Here is a 27,680-nt window from a genome sequence, read left to right as displayed (position 1 = left end):
TCGGCTCCAGAGATAAACTTGAATTTCAGACGGCAAATAATGAGCTATATACTTATAACATGATTTTCTGACTTTTTAAAAATTTCAATCATATGTAATCATGATGGGAGGCCCTGTAAAACCTAGAACAATAGGTCACCTCTTTCCTGGTATGTGTGCATTGCAGAGGTGCGAATGCATGCTATGCATACATACACACACACTCTCACACACACACACACGTAACATCAGCTGCACACATAGATACTCAGAAACCAGGAATCAGGGGTACAGTTAACAATATACCAGAAGAGAAGTAGACAGGAAGCTCTACTGGGACAACAATGGGCAATTTTTCAACCTACACAGTGTCTCAAATAATTTCATAATCCTGTTTCACTAGCTTGCTACATCTGTATGTAACTTGAATTGAAAGTTGTTGGATTCCTTGGAAAAAGAAGAGTTGGGCTAGCTAGATGTGCTTACCTGAGATCCCAGAGTTGATTATAATCAAAGAGCTGGGCAGATCAGTAATGGGTTTATAATTGCTATACAGCTTCTTGCAAATTCGTAGGAAAAGTTCATTAAATCTTTCACTCCTTAGTAAAAATGATGAAGTTTCTTAGTTTTTGCTGAATGTGGATTGACTTTTATATTAAACTGGATTTATTGAAAGGATAAATAAGCCTGGCAGCTGCTTTCATGTTTTGATGTTATAGAATCAGAACCCTGGAACCATCTTCCCACCCCAACCCATCCCATCCCATCCCTTATTATCCTGCCCATCCTGCCCTGTCCTGTGCCATCCTGCTCTGTCCTATCCCATCCCATCCTGTCCCATCCCATCACATCCCTGCTTCGTTATTTTTTCGATTTGTTTAAAAAATACTATTCTATGAAGCCTCCCTAGGGATCCGCTTATGAAAAATGACAGACTGCCTTTGCTGATATTGCTGCTTGCGTCTTTTTCGTTTGTCACACTGACACAGCAGCAGCATCTTGAAAGTGTTTCTGAATGTTTTGTTACACAGTGCATAGCACATGGGGTTTACTGTGCTGTTGATGTAGCAAAGCCAATACCCCAGGTGCCAGAAAGTTTTGGGGATACAGCTGCAAAAGGTGTTCACCAGAACCATGATGTTATATGGGGTCCAGGTAATGATGAAGGCAAACAAAATGGCACTGAGTGTCTGTGCTGCTTTCTTTTCTTTGATAAGTGACATTCGTTTCCGTTTTGTGATCTGACTTCTGGTCTTCAAGGCAAACTTTTTTGCCAGGGTTGCTTCCTTAAAGGACAAGGGCAGAGCTGCCGATGTCTTGGTCACTGATGAGATGCCATCAGAAGCTGTGGTTGTCTCTTCTGATTCTGGTTCAATTGGAAGCTTATTAAAGCTCTTTTGGAAATTTCCACCGTCCTGAACACCTTTGGGAGGGTGCGATTTTTTAGGTTTCTTTTCCTTTGATTCTGCATCGGATTTCTGCAGTTCATCCCCTGACTCATGCAAATCTTCTGAGGAGGGTAGTTTTGTGGAATTGAGGATAGCACTGTGACCAGGAAGCTTCAGCACGATTGAATAGATGGCTCTGGTCTCTGCAGCAATGTCTTCTTCGTCAGAGGAGGCTGAATTTTCAAGGGAGGCAGCAGCATCGTTGTTATTCCAGCTGTCACTGCTGCTATGCTCTTGGTCCCCCTGATCTGTGTTGGGTTCCCAGCTCTTCATTGTGAGCCAGAAGTGGCAGCGTCTGTATTTCTTTCGGGAGGAGCGTTTCATGTTCTGCCGTTGCAGCTCGTAGCTGCTGCAGCTCCGGGAGCTGCCTGTCTGGTGCACAAAGCGTGCCGCCTCTGCTTCACTGCCCGAAGCCTGGAGCCCTGCTAATTCTTTGGTGCGTTTCTCCGTTTCCTTGTAGATCCTCCAATACAAAATACTCATAATGGTGACCGGCAAATAAAAGGCAGCTATGGCAGTGCCAAAAGTGATGATAGGTTCACTTAGAAACTGGATGAAACATTCATCAGGAGGCACAGTCCTCTCCCCAACAAAATACTGCCAAAACAAGATGGCAGGGGCCCAAAGAACAAAAGAGACGATCCACGCTAAACCAATCATTACCCCAGCCCTTTTGGTTGTTCGTTTGGCTCTGTATGTTAGTGGCCTAGTGATGGAAAAATACCTGTCAAAACTTATCACAAGGAGATTCATGACAGAGGCATTACTGGCGACATAGTCAATGGAGAGCCAAAGATCACAGGCCAAACTTCCCAAAGCCCAGTGGTCCATGATGATGTATGTGGTATAAAGGTTCATGGAAAGAACACCGATGATCAAATCTGCACAAGCAAGGCTCAACAAGAAGTAGTTGTTGACTGTTTTCAGTTGTTTGTTAACCTTAAATGCAACAATCACTAAGATGTTTCCTATGATGGTCACCAGTGCAAGGATCCCAGTGAGGAAAGCAATCAAAACTACTTGCCAGACAGTGTGTCCACCCAGAGGGTCTTTGCTTGTGGCATTTAGGGTCATGTTTGTTGATTCCACAGTGGAGAAAGGAAAACTCTCTGTGGTTTGAGGGAAATCATAGCTGCCAATGAGTGATGTTGCTTCATCAAGGAGTCCCGGTCCATGCGAATCTCTCTTCCAGAAGGAGCTCACATTTGGAAAAAGGGGCGAGGATGAACTGTTATTTTGCATGATCATTGTGGCTCTCTGACATAGTCTGTAGCAGAGAAAAACCAAACAAAAAACAAGTGAACAGGCGAAGATGTTAAATAATTGCCCTCATACTTGTACATAAAATCACTTTAGCACTTTAAAAAGCCAAGCTGCCTGGGACACATTCCAAGTCAAACCTGTACATGATAGTACTCAGCTTCCAGACTGTGATTAATCTGAGCTCTTTATAGTGATCATGTTGTGCTTCCTTATAAACACTGAATAACAGAGGAACCAAAATCGTAGAATTTGAATCCACAGTAGTATTAAAATGCCCCCGAACTCTAACTCTGAATTAAAACACTCCCTGCTGGATCTGTCATGAACTCAACATCTCAAAAATCCGCTATCCTGAAGCCTTCAAAAATTAAGTTCCAATCACACGAAGCCACAAATCTTCCAAGTTCCAATCAACACTTGTCCCCGGTGCTATCCTGGCTCTGGTAAAACAGAGCCACTGCCTCTGCTGCTTCCAGCTAGAGCTGATGACAAACAAAAATATTGTTCTGCCTTTCCTTAAACTATGGAGATACAAGCCAGCATCATTTCACTGTGTCAAGCTGCTCTAACCTGTGAGGCTGCAAAAGTCTTCCCATTGTCATCTCTGTTCAGCTATCTGATAAAAGTAGTAGAAGTTCTCATTAGCACATGGCACTACTCATATTTTTCATGCATATTTTTATACTTGGACTAAGGATTTTGCACTTCTAATGACTTCAAAATTTCTTTGGGGGCAACACATGGTAAAAGTTCCTTTGAAACTATGGTCTCTAGAGTCAGGAAAAAACCTTTGGCAGATGTATGTCAAAGCAATCATTAAACACTTTAGGAAAATAGGGGGAAAAAACATGAAAGGGATTCATAATTAAGCTTTAATCCTTTTCCCTAAGCACTAATATAAATTGAAAACATGTTCAGAAATAGGAATTTGCATTCCTCCTATCACACTAGCTTCTCTAGTCAGCTGACTGGATCCATAGAAATAAATCAATTATATCATCGAGAAGAAAAACTTCTGATGAGAAGTCCATCATTGACTGTAAATGTTGAGCAAAATATGCTGTCAATGTTTGTTTGTTTGCTAAATATGAATCCTTCCAGAGTCAATATATAATGGCATGAGATAATATTGATTATCACAATACACTGATCTTACACAAAAATATTTACCCAAAAGAGGGGGGTTTGGTTCTTTTTTTCCTAATTAATTTCTAAATTTTGCTTTCCCTTGAACTGTATTTGGTTTTGTTATGAAGCCACAGGACACTGTGTGAATTCAAACAGTTCAATTTCTTTAACGTATGCAGTAAATAGATTAGGAATTCCTTTCCTTCACTCATGCCCTATAACTAACACAAACCTCTCCCCTATTTTGGTATCTAGTGTAAATTAGGTATTCATGTTTATTTTTATTAATAGGAACACAAGGTTACAATGAAGATTCCACATTATAATCTAATTCAGTCTACTTTTAATGCATTCATCAATGTATAACTCAGAATAAGAACACAACATAAATGAACAAATACTCCTCTGGTAAATCACACAGTTAAAATTTAAGTCTTTTCCTGATAGAATGATTGAAAACTCAGAGGAGCTCAACTTCTAAAAAGGAAAAATGGTAAGACAGGACTGCTGGAAATTGTCCTCCTGCAATGTTTTATTTAGGAAGCAGGCATTTTTTCCAGAGCTGTCAGACAGGATGAGGTCAAAACCAGAATAGTATGAGAGAGATCTCAAATAATGATATTTTCTAAATATATGCCAGAAATTATTAATGTTATAGGGTGCAGATCTTCCTTCACTCACACTAGGGACAGGGAGCAAAGGATGAAAGCCAGGAAGCATCTGCTCTGCAGCCATAAATTTCTAAAACCTCTGTAGGGCAATCCAGTCAAGTATTGGTTGAGAAGTCTGACAGGTATATTTAGATGTCAATGATATTATTATGCCACTTTTTCATAAGAAAAGACAAGCTGGTATCTTCTAACTCACAAGAAAAGATCAGGAAGAATATATCAATAAAGGAGACCAAACTTCCACTAAAATGGATAGAATAAAAACCCAATATCACTTAGAAGTGATGATGAAAAATAACAGTATTACTAAGAAATAAAAATAGTTAACAGTTAGGTAGTAGTTCCCATTTTATTTGTATAACACAACCAGGAACTAATCTGAGTGCTGGCCTTGGAAGTCCAAAACAAATACCACATAAGAAATACAAATACTCTTGTAAAATGAATATGTAAATGCCACACTATCACTAAGTCCATAAGCCAATTGTGAATTCTATTTAACTGTACACTTTGAAACGGAGTTCCAATGGAAATGTGGTGATAAATCCTTTCAGAAATGCCATGATTCAAAAGACTCATGATGAGGAGTCCTGGGATCATCATAATTCAGCTGCAGTCTTTCAGACACTGAAGTGCTGGAACCAAACCTTTCTTTCTCAGGTCACTTCTTTCATGTCTTTCAAAGTAGCTTCTCTAAGTTATTGTTTCAATGAAAACTTGAGCAGCCCACAGCAGTCCAGTAACTGAGGAAAAGGAGAACCTGAGAGCAACACACTGTCTGTCTGTCTCCTGCTGTCCAGTGCAATCCTGCATCTGAAATTCAGCTTTTTAAACTCCACAGGGATTAAAGGGAACCCTAAACTCGCACTGACTGCATGATAAAATGGAAGTGCTAGTGGGATGATTAGTACAGTCTTTTGTTATTCTGCCTCTTCTACAAGCTCCTGCAATTGAACCATTTAATTCAATAAAAAATGTATTAACCGTATGTTCATCTGCACAGAAAAAAGAAAATATCACTACCACCACCGCTATAATATGCCAGAGCAGCACAACTGGATTTTCCTGCCTTTAGGAGGCCAAGGCAAGCTACATTATCCATCATTCTCCAAAACTGCCATGCAGTTTCTGCTCTCTGGGTAAGTGCTACAGGGAAAGAGTGTCCTGGGTTTGACGAGATGACAGCGGGATTTGCAGTGCAGCCGCCAGCACCTGCCCAGCAAGCCAAGCTCAGACAGAATGAAGTGCGACCAAGTGGGAAAGCAGCCACACATACTTTGGTAAAACAAACAGTGCAGCACTGTCTGAGTGAGGCAAACAAACCAAACTGTGAAATGATTACAGGTTTACATACCACAATAAGAATTTACAAATCATTGGTATGATGCACTACATTACAATTTGAAGGCAGGGAGTAGCAAAGGAAATTTCTTTTAGCCTAAGAATATATAATTACTTACCTAGGATCATAGTAATGGTATTCCCTGTGGGTTTGAGTATTTTTGTTCTTGTTTCTGCTTTTTAATAGGATCTTATGAAAGGTACAGGCCAGAGAACACCAGATGCAATGTACACTTCCCAGGATTATTCAGGGAAAGTGTAAGCCCAGTAAAGGCAATGAGCTATAAAGACTTTCATACACATCCATCCAGCACACCTCTGCTCTCTGCCCAGCCAGAGGGAGTGAGATATTTGATATCCCACTAAGACTGGCTGGAAGGGTTGGAGGAAGCATCTATAAAAATGGTCAATGATTTCAATAAATGGGTATAACCCAGATTTAAAAGTCTGAAATTTATTATAGTCTAATTTATTGCATATTGCTGTAAATAGAAAGTAAAATAGAATAGACAGTAGTAACAGCTCTGTCACACATTTTCAGTGCATTTAATTTCTCTCTGCTTATTTAATATTTAAATGCTTTTGTGAATATCCCACATTTTACCAAAACTTTTCTTTTCCTTAAACCTTCCTGTTCAAGAAGTCTGTTTTTCTTGCTGTCCTTAAAGGGGTCTAAGAAGCATTTTCTGGGAAGTGAGATGGTAATCTATGGGTTTGGCTATGTCTGAGCTCAAAACTAGCAAGCCTTTATGGCTGAAGAATTTCACATTGCATCTGTTTACACAGACAAGAAAATTGCTTACCTTATTTTTCCATTTTCTTCTGCAGTGCTCTTATATACACATTAGCCTAAACAGCAGAGAGCTCCATGAAGTGATTTATAAAAGTCTTTTCTAACACAGAGAAAGCCTTCAGAATGCTTAATACAGTTACCTAAACTAGCACATATACTTTGTGCCAAAACTATTATTTGGTAAAATAAAAATATACATCTGAATTTTAAGGTCATCCTAAGATTATTAGCAAGATTATGTGTAGCAATTTCTCAAAACACACAAAGGTATTTTTCTGGTTGCTTTTTTCTTCAAAATACCGTGCATTTTTTTTCAAAATACAATAAAGAATTTTAAAAGCTTGTAATGGAAGAGGAAAGCATTCACAGTTTTACATTTCTAGTAGCTCATATCAATTGAAGTTAGTCATTGAAGTTAGTGTAGCACAAAGTACAGGATTCCATATGAATGTTTATGTGGCAACAAGAAGCACAGTGTAATTATCGGTGAACACAACCTCAGATTTACCATGACTAAATTAAACTTATATTAAATATATCATGCTAAATATAGTTTTGCTTCTTTGCAGAATGAGAGTATAGAACAGAAATCAAGCACACCTGGAAAAATCCTGGCCACTGTCTTGCACATTCACAGTAGATAACAACAAATGACTGATTGTCATATACTTTTTTATATGTCACAGATAGTGTGTATATATATATGTATAAATGTATATATAGAGAGAGCTGCAGATGAAAGGATATGTATATATACACTTATGTGTATATACACACACACACATGTATATCTGCAGTTACATATACACATAATTTTGTCATATTGTTATAAATATTGATATAAGGGAAGACTATATCTTTCACTAATTAGCTATCAACTTGATACAGATAATGTTCAGTCAAACATAACCCAGTAACACTTCAACCCAAACTCTTCCATTTCGCATCCATTAATATGTTTTGTGTTCTAAATTCACCTAAATTAAATGTCAGTGCTTTAAAATCACTTTTGTGATTAATGAATTAGATTTGCTCATTATTTGCTTACTCTATTTCTGCTGCTAGTGTGAGGTCTAGCATAAGCAAACTAGGAATTAATTTCTCTAATCATATGGATCCTTTTCATTACTTTGAAGAGGGTATAGAGGACCTAGTGCATAGCACCGAGTTCCCTGAGCCATCTCCCTTGCAGCCACGCAGCCAGAGGAAAGGAGCATCCCTCCTTGGGGGGGCACAGGCAAGGGGATGCTACCTCATGTGTTCCTGCTGGGACACCTGAGGATGTCAGACTGGGAGCACCTGAGTCTGTGTATCTGGCACAGCCAGGACATAGACTCTAAAGCTGGCCCACAGCTCTTCTGTGCCTTAATTTGCCAATTAGCTTTTGACAAACATCTACCATCTCCTTCACTAGGACTGAGCGACTTATGTTCATATTGCCCAGCTGTACCTGCAACATCCTCTGGGGATGTGATTGCTTAAACTGTGTTTGCTTTTACAGAATTTTCTCTTTCAAACACCTTACTTCTTGCAGTATGAACCCTTCACTTATATTACAATAGAAATGTAACTTTGAATAGCGATGTGTTTTAATGGCCAATGACTTCAGTGGAAACATCTGCTCATTTACATGGCCTCAAAAAAAGAGAATAAGTACTGTGTTGCCATTAGGACCAAAGAAGAAAAATCTCAGATGTTGCATCTGTGCAAAAATCCAGATTTGCATTTCTGATTTTTTTCACTTAAGACTTCCATCAAGGATTGAATTTATTATACAACCTATATAATTCTCTTGCATAATTTTTTTTATAGGTGGCACAAATATGCCATCTATAACAAATATACATCCTAGTCTGCATAGTTAAATAACAGTGATTTTAACAGATTCACTGAATAAATGTTTCTGTATTACTTATTATTTATTTACTCCGTGACCCAGTACTCATTCACACCATGACTTTCAGTTTCAAAATAAGCCTATCTTGAAATCCGCTGAAATGATTTCTAGAAGTTCCAGAAATGAGCCACTAATCTCATTTGTGATAGGTCTCAGAGCAGTGCAGGCTTCTCACATGCAGCAGCAGCAGCAGACTCGCCAAAGGAAGGGTACTTGTCTTTCTTGCACAAGTGCACTTAGTGGTTATTGTCTAAACAATTCATACAGAACAAAGAGAAACCTTCAAAAGCCTGGGCTTGGACATGTCTAGAATTTTTAAATGCTTGAAAACCAGAGCAAATCAAGTCTAATTAAGATTACAGTAAATATTGACTATCAGCTTAGTTAAATCTATGAGGTACAATTCTATAAAGAGAGGAAATTATTTAAATTTCAGGCAGTTTCAGTGAGCTTTATGAGAATTACACCCCATCTGTCTAATTGATATTGAAGGAAACAGACATGCAGCCTGAAGTTAATAAGAATTACAAATACTGAGAGTTTTACTAACTTTGAGGAAACGACTGCAAGCTGACTTTGCAGGTATCTGAGGTCAGGAAAGTTTGGAAAAAGGGTTTATTATTATACTGAATATAAATATGGTATTAGATTTCAATGAAAGAAGAATACATGCCATTCAATTATCTCCTCTATTTGTGAGTAGTGCTGTTTTTTCCCTTGAATAAAACCTGTCCATCTTAGAGACTTTGTTTAAGTATTTTATTATATATGCACTTTTTAAACCAGGATTTATTAACATTTTGTTAATTAGTATAATGTTGGATCAGAGTTGTGATCTAGATTTTCAGCTCTCTCTTTATGAAACACCATCCATTGACTACACAGATAATCCTCCCAATAAGATATTTAAAGTCACATTAAAATGTTCACTATGTGAAACAAAGTAATGGGAACTCTTAGGCTTAATTATATCATTCTCCCAGATGTTGTTAAATGCTTGAATACCTTGAATCAACATAGAAAAATAGTGTCTAAAGAGCAAAAAAAAAATCATGCCTTGTAAGTGATTTCTCCTCTTTTACTGAAATGGCATCATCCTCTATGAAAATAATCATGCTTAGCATATTGAGAAGAGCTTGTTATCAATTCTAGATAAAGCAAAAAAAAAAAAGTTATTATGTTTCTAATCCTGCCCTACTTTTAGTAATACTGGCACACATTTAAATTCCATATTTAATCTGAATATTAGCCATTAAAAACCTTTACAGGGAACAACAAACCTCATAGGCAGACCTCTTTACTATCTTAAATTGAACTGCTTTAAAATGAAGTAATCAATTGATTATGCCTTAATTAGAAATAAACTTTTGCTTTTTCTGTTTGCTCACTACACAATACACCTGCAGAGAAAACTGGAACACCGTGCAAACACTTGTCAAGTATCAGAGAATTCAGAGAGCCTGGAAATTGACATCTAAAGAAACTCACCTGGAACCTGACACAATCTTTTCAGTTTCATCTGTCTTCAAGAAGAAAATGAAATGACAAAATTTCTGTCAAGCCTTGAAACCAGAAAACTGAAAATATTTCTTTATGGAAATCTTCTTCATGGTGGGAAAATAAATAGCCCAAATAACAACAACAGCAACAACAACAAAACTGTAAAAAAGCTCCCTCAAACCACAAATGTTCTGCTTTTCAAAACAATATTGTTTTTACCTTCAGAAACGAATTTTCTCCCAGAACTGAATCTCAGACATTTTGTAACAAAAAGTGCTTAAAGCTCCATTCCATTGTTCATTGAAGGAAAATTATCAAAATATTTGTGTTTCCATCAAGGTTTTGCACAGAGCTATCCAAATCTGGACATGATGTTGTGTTTACCTGGTGTCAGGTCCTGTTATACAGAAGATCTCTAAAATGCATCATTTAAATGCATTAAACAAGGTGAATTTGAACTTCCCTGGAGTGTCAGAGAATCCAAAAGTTTCTAAATTGAACTATTGCTGACCACTAGGTTTTCTACCATAACTAGGGCACTGCATGCAGGTATTAAAAGAGCAGACTATCTACTTTGGCTTTTGTCAATGATGGATAGTGTAGCAATTTAACATAAGATGCAATAAAGTGATTTGAAAAATGCTAGGAAATGCTCTGTTAAGGGAAATTTATTGCTATTGGCTTTAGTGATTGAAATATTACTGCTATCTACTGTGGCAAACCCAATACTCCCACATAGGACAGATGGCTTACTTAAAAAGTGAAAGAAAAAAACCCTCAACCCTGTTGAGAGGTTTTGGCTAGAGGAGAAAATTCACTAAGGAATAACTACTGGCTAATGAAATGTACATAGCTTTTTGGACAGAAACTATTTATATGGAAAAGAAAATTTTATGAGAAACTTTATGTCAGAATGTTATGATTTTAATATAAACCACTGTTTATTATTTTGTCAAAATAATGCCTTAAAGCATGCAATCATAATAATGTGTTAAAGCATTTTTTATTTGGTGCCAAGTTGTCACAGTTGGTGAGAAAATAATATTTTTGGTGCATTTATTTATTTAGCTGTTTTACAGAATGGAAATTCCTATCTTCTGAGATTTGGGGATATCTTTTCAAACTGATAAGCTTACAAATTGTGCTAGTAATTCATTGGAATGGATTTATTTGCTGAGGTGATAAAGAGCTCTGTGTGCATCCTTTTTATGTATTATATTTCTTTAATACAATTGCAAACAAAATGCTGTATTATGGTTGGAATGGAGTATTTTTTACCTCAGTGGAAAACTTTGGTAAATAATCAAGAAAAAAGGGAAAATACTTTTTGCTTCAACATGTCACTCAAAGTATTTTAACAAATGCTTTGTTTCTTTATTTCCTAGTATGTTTAAAGTCAATCTCTCCATCTATTTAAAAGTGCAGTTTAACACTCACTAGGTGGCACAATAGTTATTCAGAAGCAAAAGTCTGGATTTAGCAACAAAATCTTAACCAGTCTCTGATAAAGCCTTTGTCTTATTCATAGAAATTACAAACCAAATTATATCTATTCCTTGATAGGGACAGCAGATAAAGTAAATGCAAATCATCCAAGTATTGGTCTGAATGTAACCAGCAGCCAAATTACAGAAACCAGTGTTCTCTGCTGCAGTTTAACTTAATTTCTTTTTTTTTTTTTCTTTTTCCCTTGGAATACACACATCTGCAAGTCCTAGTGGAATTCTTGTAGATTAATCAAAATGGCCCATTCCAAACTTCAACCTCCTTTATGCATGCTGCCAGGAATTTGTAAAGTCTCTGGGAAATCGATGGTGGCAGGCACTGTGGATTTTAATGCATGCAAGCAATTGTTCTTTAGTGAGATACAGACAAGTAATCAAATAATGCTCCAATGCTATGCTCCTTTTTTAGGTTTTGTTTGCAGGGTTTGTGAGTTTCTTTTGAGTTACAAGAGCAAAGATGTGCCCAAGTGGGCATGTCACTAAATGGAGACATCTCCAGCCAAAACAGACTTGACAGAGAGAGAGGAGGCGCTAAAGAAACATTCATTTTTATTTATTCTACATAAATGCCTGTTGGTAGCCCTCATGACAGGGTCCTCTTCCTGCTAAGATTTAACTAGGTTTGCTGGACTATCTCCTTTTCAGCCCACTTGAAATATATACCTATAATTTAAAGGTTTTGAACTACAGTTTTAAAAAAATCAGTGCTAGTATAGAGAATACACATTCACAAGACACAGATTTTATTCTGTGTGCAAAATAGATCTGCTCCAGATATTCACTGCAGTTACAGAGCAGAGTACTCATTTCTTTAACACCCTCTCCTCTGATGGTTGTAGGAGGTTTGTAGTAAAGGAAGCACAAGGCTGAGGACGGAAAATGAAGGACTCAGGGTTAAGAAAATTAAATGTGGAAGTCAAGTGTATTCCAAATTCTGTCACAGGATTTCCATACACTACAGGAGTGATGTATTCAGATCTTTAAAATAATGTCACCTTACCTTGAAAGGGTAAAGTGCAAAGCTGAATTTAGTAAATCACAGGCATTCCTCAACGTTCATATAAACAACTTTGTAAAATGAAGGATCTTGAACTATATCTTTGTATGGTTTTGTCTACACAATTCTAAAATTTTAAAATCATACCATCAGCAAAAAAGGCCATTTTTAAACTCAGCAACTATATTTTCATCTATTACACAAAGTTTTCTATTCATTATCTACCTAACACAGTCACGGTACTCTGCAGTCCCTCTTTTTTCCTGTTTCTGAGGACTCAGGCATTCTGTACATGATAAACAGAAAGACATGGAGATATAATTACATTAGCTGTAAAGGTTGTTATCTAAGTAACAGGATTTTGCTTCTAAAATAAGAAGGCAGAGTGGACTCATAACTGTTTGCATTTTCCCTTTCAAGGCTATAAAGCCTACATTTTGTAAACCCATTACAGTCTAGGATAATCAACAAAAGACTTAAAATCAGGAATCCTACATAAATTAGAAGGAAAATATTTTTCCTTGCTTCAATAGGGTCGCTCAAATGGCAAATATAATACATTATTTTCAGAAAGTAGAAAACTAGAAGAAAGAGAATATGAACCTGGAAAAAATATCTCCTGCTCTAAAAGGTCAGAAGTATTTTAATGCTTGAACTAAGAGTAGGCATACATGCTGCACATCTTTTCACAAAGTCTTATTGCCTCAAAAAAAAAGCAATAATGCTGCATTATTTCTTTCCATCCATCTGCATTTTCCAGCTGCCCCAGTTTTATCCTTTGATTTGCAAGTGAGCTGTACTTTTAGGCTGCTGTGGGTCTATTTGACCAATTATTTTTTAGAATCAGAGAAGAATGCTCTATTTGGTTGCCACTCAGGAGAGTATTTTGTTTGTTGTTCTTTTAATCTTAGAAGTCCTACAGGGACACTTGGGTAAAAGCTCCTAGGACTGAGTAGTCTTAATTAGGTAAGTATCTGCAGCAATCCGTGAACTCCAGAGAAGACAAAATGGCTTGGGATTTCCATGGTGGACATCAGAGAAGAGGACAAATTTAAACCTCACTTGCTGTTATCAGTACCTTCTCACCCCATTCCTTGCAGGATAAAAGGTTTACTGTAGAAAGGCCAGTGCAGGCTTTGTCTTTTGTTCTCCTGCATGACCTGAGCAACAGCTCTAGAGGTGTTTCAAGATCAGTGTGTTTCAAAATCAGTATTCCCAGTTTGCAGGACTTGTGACCTGGATCCTTGTATTCAGAAAGAGGTCTGCACTGCAGTGTCACTGTGTTCTTAAAAAACCGTCCACATGTCCTGTGGGCCAGGGCATGTCCTTTGGAGAGAAGGAGGTGTGGTTAGGGTTTGCATCCAGTGCAGGGATAGCAGAGGAAGAGTGGAATGGTCAGTATAAACTGCACATACTTGTGAATGCTCATGTGCTAAAAGCTCCTGCATGAAATTTCACCGCACAAACAAAACCAATCTAGATAAAGATAAAAGGGACACAAATTATAAAATACAACGCAAAGGATGGATGTTGCAGTGTTGTAACTCCTTATGGGAACCTGAAATCAGCAGGTAAAGCAGGGTGGGCATGCAAGCAATCCTTTCTTTAGGGATAACAAATCTTGTAGCTGAAAGTAGCAACAGAATCACTCGAAGGAAAAAGGCATTTCCATTAGTTGGAGCAACAATTCTCGGTCACCAGTTCTCCCTCTTCCTATGGTGCTCTCCTGGCTAAAAGGGGCTATTACAACCACACATAGTGAGGAGAGGAGTCCAGGTATAATGGACTGAACAGGTCAAGAACGGCTGGGGCTTGTAAACCTCTTCTACAGAGGAAAGCATCTTCAGCAATGAAGAGAAAGAACTTCTTGAAAATGGCTGGAACCTTCAAGAGAAAGAACTGATAGAAAAAAGCTAGAAAAATGCCTCTTTCCTAAGAACCAAAATTTTTGTTTGTCATGGCAGAAATAGAGATTCAAAGAGTAGGAAGAGAAGAGCAAAGGTTCTGTATCAGAACAAGACAAGTACATGGAGTTGTTTTTGCATATATTATAAACAAATCAATGTCTTATTTCTCATATGTCTGAAAACAAAAGTGCCAGTGATGATCTTAGTGAAGAGAAGGAAGAAGCCACACCACCGCCCAGGCTTTCAGGAAACCCACACTTTTTGTTAAATAAATACATGAAATCCCTACCCACTTACATCACTTTAATACCATTTCAGCTGGTGGGATCTGATCACAGATGCTTGGTACAGTAGCATGAAGAACAGAGCTAAAAAGAGAATCAGGTTTCCAAAGAGACCAGGCACTATGGCAAAGCCAGTGAAGCTGTGATCTGGAGCCAGGTGATGACAGATAAACATGTGGGCTTCTGAGTCCAGTCCTGCTCTCTGCCACTCCAGCTGCTGCAGATGAAGCAAATCTACCATGCTTGCTCCTGAAGTAGTAATTGCACGGGACCTCTCTGGTTCAGTATCATTTTATGAAAGAAAAGAGGCAGGGAGAACTGAATCTCAATGAAGTAGTCAGACATTAGAAGTGACAGATGATAAAAAGAATGCATTTCCAGGCTTAACCTCATGTCAGTCAATAGCAGTAGCAGGGAGCCTCAACAACTCCTTGCTACCAGGGAGGCAGTAGTTGCTGAAAGAGGAGGAGTTTGTGGTATTTCAACAAACCCATGGGCACAAGGAAAATGCACTGGATTTATCTGTGTCACCTGAAATACAAAGGCAGAGGACATGTGGAAGGAAACAAGCTGGTTGCTCAAGTGGCTCCATGCTGAAACACCATAAAAGATCTGGAGTCCACATCCCAGATGGCTTCTTTATATTTTTTTTTCTTGGAAGTGATATTCATATTTGAGTGAAGAGAACATTTTAGAGAACTAAAGGCAAGGGATATAGCAATATTATTAAGAAAGTGAACACGTTCATGTTGTGTTAACATCTGGAAAACCTTTGTCTTCAGGAGGCCAAACACCTGCAATGTAGTACTGGTAGCATTAGCCAGGCAGCACTGAGCAGTGTAGGAATGTGCCTGAGCTGCTATATTTGTGCACATCATCAATACAGCACACAGCAGGATTTTCTAGATTTTTTGCTGTACTGTGGATTTATCATCAAAATGGTGCAGGATTTCCCTGCCATTCTCAATGCTGTGTGCCAAATGTAGATTTTCTAACTAAATAATTAATGAAAATTAAAGCATTGGTATACTTATCCATCACTGAAAAGTACCTATTGACTTTGAACAGACATTCAGCATCCAGTGTCTCCAGCTTTTTCAAAAATCAAAAAATTCTACCTTGGCAAATGTAGCCCAATTTCAGAGATTATCTGCATTTCTGCTAAAGTTCCTGATAGATTATAAATTAATAAAAAAATGCAAAGATTTTGAAGGAAGTAATATTAACTTAACTACTGATATTCAGAATATTAATTGCTGCCAGAGTGCTGGTAGGACTTTCAAAAGGCAAAATGTATCAATGATGGACCATGCTGAATCACAGTTGCTTGGATATGTATTAATGTTTACCTGAGCTTTTGAAACAGAAACTAACACTTAAATCTCACTGTAGACTGTTTTGATCTGAGCTTGCTTTTCCAAATGTCTCTGTGTCCCCATCAATCCCTTTCATTAATCCTTACTGCTGCTTCACAGTTTTTCCAGCTGAAAATATATCCATGCAGGCAGTATCCTCCAAGCTCTATATTATTAGTGAATACAAATAAGCTGTGACTCTTTAGGATTCTTTAGAATCTCTAGAATCTTTAGGATTCCTGTAAACCTATCAATATTCCCATGCTGGCTGTGCTTTCAACTGCAAGAGAAACACTCCACACCAACAGCTGCAGCATATTAAAAATCAAAAATGAGGGTTTTGATGGCACTTGCACATTTCTGCCCTTTCATCTGTCCCCTATCACTCATTTACTCACAGGAGGAAATGACTTTTCCTGACAAGGTAGAGGTAAAATGTGTCAGACAAGGGCAAATAAATAAAAAAAAAAAAATCATTAGTGAACCAGAGGAAACAATTTCTGAGATACAAAGTTGTCAGCAGAAATGAGTTTGTACTGTTGCATCCTGTGACCTTATTCAAAAAGGCATAATATTCCATCTGTTTTTTGCTACTAGAAATAATTTTCAAATGATAGTACCTGGATGAATCAATGTTTCACTAGAGTCTCTCTACTTATCAATACTTGTTTTTTCTTTCACAAAAATGAGGAAAAGCTTTTCTGAGAAGTTGAAACAAAAATGTGTGCTTTACTTGTAAAAATCTGAGTTAGAAAATAATAAATGCCAGTGTAATTGGAAATATTGTTCCTAATTCCACTGAGTTTATTTCAACACACTCCGAGTGCAGTTTAAACTTTTTATCTACTTGAGTAATTTTAGCAGATTTGCAAAGGGAAGGAGGGAAGGAGGGAAGGAAGGAGGGAAGGAGGGAAGGAAGGAGGGAAGGAGGGAAGGAGGGAAGGAGGGAAGAAGGGAAGGAGGGAAGGAGGGAAGGAGGGAAGGAGGGAAGGAAGTGGCGGAAGTGGCGGAAGTGGCGGAAGTGGCGGAAGTGGCGGAAGTGGCGGAAGGAAGGAAGGAAGGAAGGAAGGAAGGAAGGAAATAAAACTTACCCATCACTGAAAAGTACCTATTGACTTTGAACCGGCATTTAGCATCCAGTGTCTCCAGCTTTTTCAAAAATCAAAAATATAATCTAACTTGTAACTGTTTTTCAAAAAATCTACATCAGTATTAAGTAGGAATGTCTTTTTGAAAAACCAGGAAGTTATAAAAGAAAAATTTCTCTATTAGAAGGTTACTTCAAGGCAGATTTTTCCATTAAATAATTTCACTGCAATGTATACTTGAATTGATAGAAGTGAAATGCAAGCAAATTCAGACAACTTAATTATCTAAGAGCTGTATATTAAAAGTGGATGGCAAAGAGGTTTTTCCTTCTTCAGGAAGATACTTTTTTTTTTTTTTCTTCTAACATGTAAAGAATTTTCCAGAAAACCAACCTTTTGGTTTCCTTCATGTTGTAAAAAACAATTCATATATCAATACTTTCCAGTAAAAAGACCCATTCAAACATCTTCCCCTGTTATACCCAAGCACAGAGTCCTTGTGTGTGAATTATCACATGGTTAGAGAAGACAACAGCTTACACTCAGCTCCCTTCTCAAAAGGAGTCACTGGTGTGCCATTCTGTAAATCGCTTTAATCCCTTATTTTTATAAATGGGTACAAAATCCATTTACCTAATCGCTATGTCCAAGCCCCAACTGAACTATTCTGCATGACATATTCATGTCTTCAGAAGAAAAGTCCCCAAAGCTAATAGGAAACCGCTAATAGCTATTTAATTTGACCTTTTCCTTAAAGCCAGGTAAATATCAAACCCTAGTTTGCATGTCTAAATGAAATTTTATTTGAGAAACCCAAGTGGAATAATGATACTTTCCAAGGTCTTGAGCAAGGCTATTGCACCTGATTAGAGCAGCCACTCAACAGGACCCTGACTCTGCTCCCTTTGCTCATCTTCAGTAGTGGACATAGAGACTGCAAGTAAACCTTGAGGGGAAATTCAGATCGTTCAGCGTTGCAGAAGACTGCCATCAGATAAATTAATAAATCTGCACTATTTAAATAGGCCTTTGCAGGTTTCCCTCTGTGTATGTGTCTGCTGGTAACCAATAAAGCCTGGAATTTAACCTTCAAGGGAGTTGCATGGGAGACTTCCACTGGTTCTGGGTTCTTTTGGGCCTGTTCCATGTGCTCAAAAGCTTCTTGGAGTGACTCTTCTGTCCTTGTGAGGCTTCTGTTAGACCACTCACGTTCTCCACTTCCAGGCTGCTGTGCACTATTATGCTCTTAATAGACTTTGATGTAGCCTTTTAAATAACAAACAGTCCTGATTTCTTTTTCATTATTTTATTCTTCCGTTTGCCATAAGATCTTCACCCAAACCTCTTCTAAATATACACAAATGTCAGTTTCTTTAGATCTGTGCTAATATGACTTTTCTAAAAATTTTTATTGACCTCTTATTTTTATTCAGTTCACTTCCATCCATGCAAAACTGGAATAAAGCCCTACTGTTCTTATTAATGATTTATTCCAATAACCCACAGAGGCAAATATGTTCAGAATGTATAAAAGAGTGAAGAAGGATTATTTTTAAAGTATTTGTTTTCTGAAAAAACAACATTAAGTCTGGATCATAGTAAATGACGGACAGCATTTTTATTTTCACTCAAAATGCTCTCAACAGGAAGCAGCAATTTCCAAATATGCTTGTCTGTAAAGAAGTCTTTGTTTCCCTACAAGTTTAGACCTGCAGCTTATAGAATGGATTCTAAAAATTAATTACTAAACTGCATTAAAATTGCATAAAACATATAAAGTACCAAAATGGCTTGCTGTATTTTCCAAATTTTTTTCCACTAGGAAAAAAACCTAACGATCTGTATATGCTTGGGTGATATTTGGGTGATAGGTAAGCCAGGATCTGAGTGAATGTGGCATATATACAAGAAACAACTTTTTTGCTTTTACACTACAAGAACTGATAGCATATATCATATATCCATTAGATTTTTTTTTTTTTTTGCTTTCAGAGAATGATGAGGACAAGTAGTCCTGTAGCAATTCGCCACTGGACAAATAGAGACAGTTTAATTCTCAACTATGTGTCAGAGTTGGGTATTAGATAGGTGACACTTGAGTGTGGGAAACCACCTGGACCACTGGGAAACCTTTAACTCCTCAGTGCTGTGCAGCTCAGCCCTACAAACACCTCCTGTGCTGGCCTGTGTTCTTCATGCATGCATGTTCTTAAATCTGGTTAAATCTACTATGGGTTTAATGTGCTTAAGTCTACTTTATCTGGAGAGAGAGCATGCTACCTGTAGAGACCACACACCTAGTTATGACTGAAAAACCTGAAAAATAAAGCAACCTGAATATAAAGGTATGCAATTTTAAAATGAAGGAAAATTAATCTGATTTACATGTTGTTTTTATGCAGGTGCTTTTAAGATCCTAAGGAAATAAATTCTGCTGAAACTATTTTCTACAACTGACATTCATTTGAGTGTTTTATAAAATGTTGGAAATTAGTTACATAAAACTCCCAACAGTAAGCTGTAACATATTGATTATTTCTGTGACTAAATGAACACTCTATCCCACACGCTGAAATGGTAAAGATCCCCATGAAGAACCCCATTCATAACCTAGAATATTTCCACCAGCCTGCAGCATAACTGATCCTAACCTCATTCAACAGATTTAATATGTTTTTTTGGTTTTTTTTTAGGATTGTGTGTGGTAGGTTTTTGTTGCTATTATTTTGGGACATTTAATTTGCTAATGTCCTGTAGTTCTTTAAAGACTAGAAAAGAATGCTAGAAAGAAAACATAATTTTTAAACAAAGAATTGAAAAAGTTAGTTCTTGCTGAGGACCAAACTTTGAGCATTTACCAGCCCTGACAAGAAATATGGTCTGTGGATCACTTTGTCCTTTCAGCATCGGCCTCTGTCATTGTCCAGCCAACATTTACATGTTAAGGAGCCATTCCTGTGTGCCACATCCTCTCCTGACAATGTGATGGCACTTTCCTTAAAACAGCAAATGGAAGATCTCCTGCAGCAAATACAGCTGTTTCTTACACAAATAAAATACTGCACAAATCCTGGTGGAGATCCCTTGATCTCCTTCACCATTGCATCGTTGACCAGATACACTAAACAGAGAATTCAACGAATTGTATCAAATCAATAACTGTTTTTTCAAATTCCATGAAAAACCTCTCCTCATAATTTTAGTATTTTATATGAAAGGTATTGGTCCTACATCTCTAATGTAATTGATGTCTCCAATGAAATAAATGCCTTGAACTTACAGTAAGTCCAGCTGCTTCCAGATTTCAGCATGGAAAATATTTTTCTTTCTGACTCTGTTTCACCTACTTCTACTGAAGCTTTTGAAATCTACAATCTAATTTAAATATAATTTTGTGATTGATGGCAGAGCTTAAAAATAGTGCTCTATGAACTATGGAAAAATACTGGCTATATCTAAAGATGTAATTTTCTTAGCTCAGTGAAACTAAATTTGGTTTCCAGTTATCCCTGAGGCCATAATTAATGCATGTCTTCAGGCAAAGGGAGGTTAAAGTGCACCTGCACTTCTAAAACTATAGTTTGAGAAACCACTTTCCAATTGCAGAGTTTTTCCTGGCATCCTTAGTGAAACTGAAAAAAACTATATGGGCTTATCAGTGTAAAAATGGTAAAAATTCCTGTGACTTTGAGCAGAAAAACCTTTAAAAATACTAATTTGATAGAATGTTTGCAGCAGCTCAGGACAGCCATGAAAAAAAAACTGGGCATGTGAAAATTCTTTTTTTCTCAGAAGAAACATTCCTTTTTGTTTATTTTTTTTTCTTGGAATGAAAAAGCAATAGTGCAAATTCAGACAGGTTTGGAACTTTTTTCTATTTTATTTTATTTGGAATCCAAGCAGGTTTTTTTATTGACAATGTAGTAAAACTATTTCAGTGTCAAATGACCTTACTTTCATAATGTCGTTAAGTGTTTTAAATATTTTAATTTTAAAAATATGAGTAGTTAATCATTAGTCTGCATAATGCATTTACACTCTTTTACATCCAAAAGACGCAAATAGAATTGCTAGATTGCAGAGAAAGTCTTCCATTTCCTGAAAAATGCATTTAGCGACAGAAATTTCCTTACCTGAAGCTTTCTGACCATCTCTCTTTGTAAAGCTTATAAATGTGAAGTTATCTATTTCTCTGTTGAGGTGCAGGCATGATCTTATTAGAAATAGTTCAAAGTAGAGTTTTTCCATATCTCTTTTTTAAAAGGCTTGTATCAAGCATCAGACTTTGTTTCCATCAAGCACTACTGCAGTACTGACCTACAAGACCCAGAGGAGGTTCAGGAGAACAAACTGAATTACAAGAGAGTGTGTTTTCCTTGGTCCTCTAAATGGTATCTATGTCCCAAAGTGAAAAATTGATCCAATAGCACTCATTTTTGATCCATCTGAAGAATCAGAAGAACTGTCACCAAAGGAATTAAAGCATCAATGCTCCAAAGATGTGACAGGAATCTCTGTCTTGAAGCACAGGAGTAAACCATTAGAGACAATATGGGAATATATGTCCAGTGGCAAAATCAGATATAAGGTTATGCTAATTATACTGGTGTGTTTTTAGAAACCATTAACATGTGGTATATGACATTCAAGTATTGTCCCATAAATGCATCTCATACTCTCTAACATCATTCTCATTTGGATTATAAATCCAAATTAAAACCAAAACTTACAAACTTCAGATAACTAGATGGACCTGAGGCTTTTCCAAAGTCCCAGTGTTTTGGAGGATCAACTAATCAACTTTTAAGGGAAAAGTTAGGTGATAATTTTAGGGCTAAACTCCCAAATCCCCCAAAAAGGAGGTTCTGCCAAACAGTCTTTTGAGAAGGGAGTGCTCCCCTCTGACATCACTAGCACTAATGAGTCAGGTCAACCATTTAGTTTAGCAGGTAACATTTTTTTTTCTAGTTCTTAAAGTGACTATACTACTTCGAAACTAAGTTCCCCATGATATCATTTTCAATGGTGTTAACAAAGCTTTTCACCCTAAGCTATTGACTTGTGTGTATGGAAAGTCCAGAAGATTAAAAATGGTTCAAGGTGAATATCAAAATGCACACTCATATAAACTTTATGATCTTGGCTTTTAACTGCTTTGTGCCTCAGTTGCTCTATTTAAGTAGGAAAAAAAACCCACAAATGTATTTAATTGTTGAGACTATGGCTAATTACTTACAAAAGCACTGAGTCATTATAATTAATTTTTCATTTTCTCACCTCTCAAAGAATTGCTAATTTGTCTTGAATTTTTTAGTACCTCTAAACATCTCAAACTACTCTGTCCAAGCAAACATAAAATAGAGTTTTATACAGATTGAAAATCTTAATATAGACTCCAGCAGAGTTATAACAAGTACCGTAACAGAAGTCATGGATCATGTTTTTCAATAAAGCAAAGCATCAGATGGCTAACCTCTTGAAGTAAGTTAATGCTGCAAATATTGCAGCAGGGCTTTTATATTTATTTTTTTTTTGACAGAACACATTTCCTATCAAGGGCAATTGCCCAGGTCCTTGAATTACTGGCTCATCCGTACTTGGCAACCTTGCCAGCTCCATACCTCATGGTGTTAGAGCTCTGCTTTACATCCAGGAGGAAACCTTTTCCTCAGAGTGACATATTCCTGTTACCCCAGTACTGCAAGGCAACCCTGCACTGGTATCTGGCCAAACATTATCTTTCACTTTTCCAGTTTGGTAGTATCCACGTACCGAACTGATCACTACTTTGATTCTTGCCAGGGATCAATATATTCTGCATTTTTGCATTTATAAAAACACATACAGTCTAGCTTACTTGAATGACTAGGTTTTGGAAAGTTAAAAGTATGTCATAACAGGAGGGAAGAGAGAACGGTTTGATATATTGATTATGGGAGTTATTATATTATTATCACTACAATGTATATGTGTATTTATAGAGGCTGCTGGCAAGATTGTCTCTTTTCTTTCAGACCACATCTTTAACTCCTTCTAACAACAGTTTATTATCAGAGACAGGTCTATCAAAGCTGTGCAGGTCAGTTGTGAGTGAAGACATGCACGTGAGAATGTGTGTATTCATGTGGAAACACACATATACCTTTCTATTAGAATGTTTTCTCAGGGATTGTGGAATATTCATGAAACAAGAACAGAATGGTTGTCAGCTCTTCCTATGCCTCCCACAATTTTCCACTACTTTTTATACACACCAAATTTTGTTTTCTTTCACAGCCATTTTTTGTAAGACACAAGAGAAGTAGGAAATAATTAGGAAGACAAATCAAAGAATCCGAAGCTCCACTACATGTCGCCATCCAACTACAACCGTGCTGTGAGCAACACTGTATCATCTATATCTCTAATCCATACCTATAATCTATCTATATCTGTATCTATCTTTCAGTGAGCTTCTACTACAGCATTCATTCATTTTCTGTGTGCTTAAATGAGAGGAATAAATTCTCTGTAACATGAGTGCTTGCCTGCAGCACACAGTTAGTTCTCTCTCCTCCTGAGGAGGCAGGCTGCACTAAGATTCCTTACTGGTTCACTGGCACAAGAGGTACACTGCCTGCTGAAAAACAACAGGCTTTGCTCATCTTGTTACTTGCCAGGAGATTGGTACCTCTCTCTGCCCTGCTATCACACACATTTCACTTAGGGAGAGCAGCAACTGGAACTCTATCTCTGCACAAACAGGGAGACAGCAGCTTTTTGCAGTTTCTGTCCTTTCTGCGTTGAATTCCTGCACAATATTAGTAATAACACAACCTTGAGTAAGTTTCCAGCAACTCAGAGGAAGAAGCAATTTGCATCCCCAAACTGGTCTTTCACACTTTGGCTTGCAGTTGCCCAAGGTGCCTAATTTTATTGTACCAGCTGTAGCATACTAGGCAGAACCTGTAATCCCCAAACACCCACTATTTTGAATAAATTTAGGAATTAGGCTCGAGTAGATTTCTTTTATGGATACTAATTGAGCTGATAAGGATTTTCTGGGTAATGGAGATCCTGTACACAAAGGCTAGGAGCTTCCTGTTCCTTTTTATAGAGTGCCAAATGATAAGGACGTTAGCTGGAAATGAACAAGTAAACTAAGCTCCAACAGAAGTCCTGAGGGTGGTCAGTCCCCTTCATTTGAACACTCCTTTTGGTTTACTGCCAATTTCTCATTTACTTTTTCCTCTATCTTCCTGTATCTGCATCTGAGATCCCCCAAGGGCACTTCAGCAGAATCCCTGAATCTTCTCAGATCTTTTCCAGCCATGCAGGGTTGCACACAGGATTCCCTGGCACAAAATAGAACCAGCCATATATAGCAAGTTTGGCTGCTTTTTTCCTGGTAACAACAATTGTCAAACCACAATCTACAGGTATGTGCAATAGCTGGTTGGGAGTAAAAATAGTTACTGAAACTTTACAGAATTCTAGGAAAAAGTTCAATTCACACATACTTTATCTTTCTATTACAGCAGCATATTTGCCTGCAAAATTTGCCAGCAAATTTTTCTTGTAGTAAACAGTGTCAATTAAACAACCAGAAACCAGGCAAAAGTGAAATGTGAACTCTCTCCTCCTGAAGGAATTTCTGACATGCTGTGGTATTTAATTCTGGCCCACCTTTAGTGGACTGCAATGACTTACAGAACTTTGCATCTATATCACAGACAATAGAGACATGCAGTGTTTGCAAGTTCTGTTTTTGTTTCCTGGCTAGTACAGCTGCCTCAGTATTCAGAGGCAAGAAGCTTCCAGGGCATACTGAGTCCAGATGAAAATGAAATTAAGTCACCACCTATAGAGTAAAATCTACCTGAAAAACTCATATTGTTTTCTACCAAGACAGTACTTCTACAGAAAGTTTTGATGCAAATATTTGTACTTGGAAATTGTACTTTTAAAGGGAAAAAAAAAAATAAAGATTGTCTTCTAGGTTTCCAGTGAGTCAGAATATAACCCCAGATGTTAAGTGTTTGAGTTAGAAAACTCTTCATATCAAAAAAGTATTTTTGCATATTTTATATATAAAACACATACACTTGAAGCAAAACCACTTTGACAGATGCTTGGAACTGAATTTCATACAAAAATCTATTTGACTAGAAATATTAAAGTTCTTTTCTCCCATTTGTTAATGAATCAGAATCCTAAATGCCAGACAGCAAGTAAATTGTGGACACGGGCTAAAATAATGGAGAGAAAATGGAAACTCAGTCATTGCTAAGGGATACTGCATTAACTTCTTTACTATAACAGTGCAGGAACAATAGATAGCCCCTCTGCACTACCAAAATGCTTCCCAGTAGCATCTTTTGGAAAACCCTCTGGTCCTGATCAGAAAAAAAATACTGTGCAAATACCTGTGCAATTGCCATGTGAAAAAAAATTGTCCATGTTATTGATTTTGACTTCCATAATGGAATATCAGTTACAAATCTGAGACTACAAAATCAGATTATACATAAAAAGAAAATTAGTGGGAAATAAGAAACAATTAAAAACATCATCCTTCTGAGAAATTATTTTTTTATAAGTTTTCTATACTTCATAGTTATATTAATATAAAATATTAACTATCCAAATGAACTTGGTAGCTCATAATATTAACCCTGAAATGTGGAGAAATTACAAAAATAAATGACTTTAGAGAGACATCATCTTTTGATGTGTTTCTTTTTATTTTAATTAATCTCATTTTAGTAATTTTTTTAACAGGTGAACTGAAAACATCTCAAGCAGGAATAGATTTCAAGCTGAGAGCTTCAAATTGATTCTGCAGAACCTGATATCCTTAACATTTAAAGCCTACATGGGAGCTATTTCCCTTAGACTACTTCAGCAGTAGTAATAACATATATTGCAATTAAGGGAGAAAGTTCTTTCAAGGTTCTGTAGTATTGACATATGAACAACAACAACAAAAAATTAAATGACTTTTTTTTTTTTACCAAAACAAGATTTTACCTTTCAGTTACAAATTAATTTCAGTTTACCTTAGACATCTTCATGATCCACAGCCTTTTATGTGAATTTTTATGATACTTCATATCAAGAAGACTGTAAAGTTTAGATATATCTGGTCTTACCACAGCATAATAGAGAGTTTTGTTCCAGCCAGCTTAATCTGTACAAGATACTAACAAAATAACTAAAGATTAAAGAAAAAAAAATAGAAAAGTTTGAGAAGTAGAAGTCCTTGAGTTATGGGAAAAGAGTGAGGAAACATATTGTTTAAACAAAATGACAAGAACAGGAGAAATATTTAAAGTGTAGAAGGACACCAAGTAATTTTGGAAATTGTAACAGAATAAGTGAAACATTATTATTCTCACAGGTTGTGTCTACATCTTCAAATAAATTATTCACAGAAATGAAGCTCAGGTGTCTCAAAAATAATGAAGAGGCTGATAGCAGGGGCAAAACCCCCAACAGTGCAGCTCCAAGAAAGGGAGAACATTACTTAGTTATAAGGAGGGTACTCAAGTATATCCAAGCAAAGGGAAGATTATTTCCTGGTGTCCTGGTTTCAGCTGGAGGTTATTCTATGACATCTGGCACCATGAACTATTAGTTTTTAGGATACACTTGAAGCTCTAGAGAAGGTTCTTAAAATGCCCAAATGGCAATCAACCTAAACAGACTAAACTGGTGAATGAGAAGTACTGTAAGCGAGAAACTCCCATTAGCAAAGAGGTAGACTAGAGGGTGCAATGAGTTTTAGCTGTTTTAAAGTCTTTTCAAGTGTAGAAAAACGTATAAATTTAAATTTATTCTGAGAGAAAGATATATTTGTCATCTTAATGTTTTGCAATGGAAGAATCCACTACTAGAGAAATTAAAGACTGCTCTCTGCTATTATAGACTCTGAGAACGTATTTACCTTGCCAGATCAAATGTTATTTGTATCAGGAACAACTGTAATGAAAAAGGCTTACTTCACAACATTCACACCTGAAATTCAATAAAATTGTGATCATAGGTTTTAAAGTTTTCATCTTCTGAAGGTCTCTTACCTACAATAAAAAAGGTTTACAACAACTTTTTACAGGAATCACATTTTTGTGCCCTTTTATACTTGTAGGAGCTTGCCAGTTTTCATTTCTGATGACAAATACTTTTATTCCTTTAGGGCTTTTTATAGTCAATTGTGGTTTGCTTGCATTCGTGCAAAAAGTACTAATAACAGTAATTTGAATAATTGTTCCTACCAATGAACACTTAGACTACATCCAGCATAAAAAAACCTGTTCTTTGGAATCTACAGACTCAGCCTGTGCTATAAGATAGGCAGGCTGAGACATGAAGCTCTACTGAAATAAGAGCTGAATAATGACGATAATGAGTGTTAAACCACTTCTTCTAGGAGTGGGGACATCTAGGGACTGTAATTTTGGACTACATTCACTGATGAAGATCAGTGCTTAATGATTTATTAATCTCATACTTCCACAAATTTTTAATTCTGAGTCTGTTCTTTTC

General features: G+C 36.9%; 1 protein-coding gene across 1 annotated transcript in view; it reads right to left on the bottom strand.

The window, feature by feature from the left end:
• Positions 1 to 779: 779 nt before the first annotated feature.
• CHRM3 (cholinergic receptor muscarinic 3) overlaps positions 780 to 27,680 on the bottom strand; it is a 257,400-nt gene continuing 230,499 nt past the window's right edge. Inside the window, exon 4 of the mRNA XM_005518512.3 lies at positions 780 to 2,694. Within this exon, the coding sequence (XP_005518569.3) occupies positions 873 to 2,675 (1,803 nt within the window). The 5' untranslated portion in view covers positions 2,676 to 2,694 and the 3' untranslated portion in view covers positions 780 to 872. The remainder of the gene's footprint in view (positions 2,695 to 27,680) is intronic.

This window comes from Pseudopodoces humilis, chromosome 3, assembly GCF_049639895.1.
Source record: "Pseudopodoces humilis isolate 2021_Gansu_Grassland_sample_001 chromosome 3, ASM4963989v1, whole genome shotgun sequence".
In the NCBI taxonomy this organism is placed as follows: Eukaryota; Metazoa; Chordata; class Aves; order Passeriformes; family Paridae; genus Pseudopodoces; species Pseudopodoces humilis.
The sequence above is the reverse complement of the archived record's forward strand: the minus strand, read 5'-3'. Positions and strand labels throughout refer to the sequence as shown.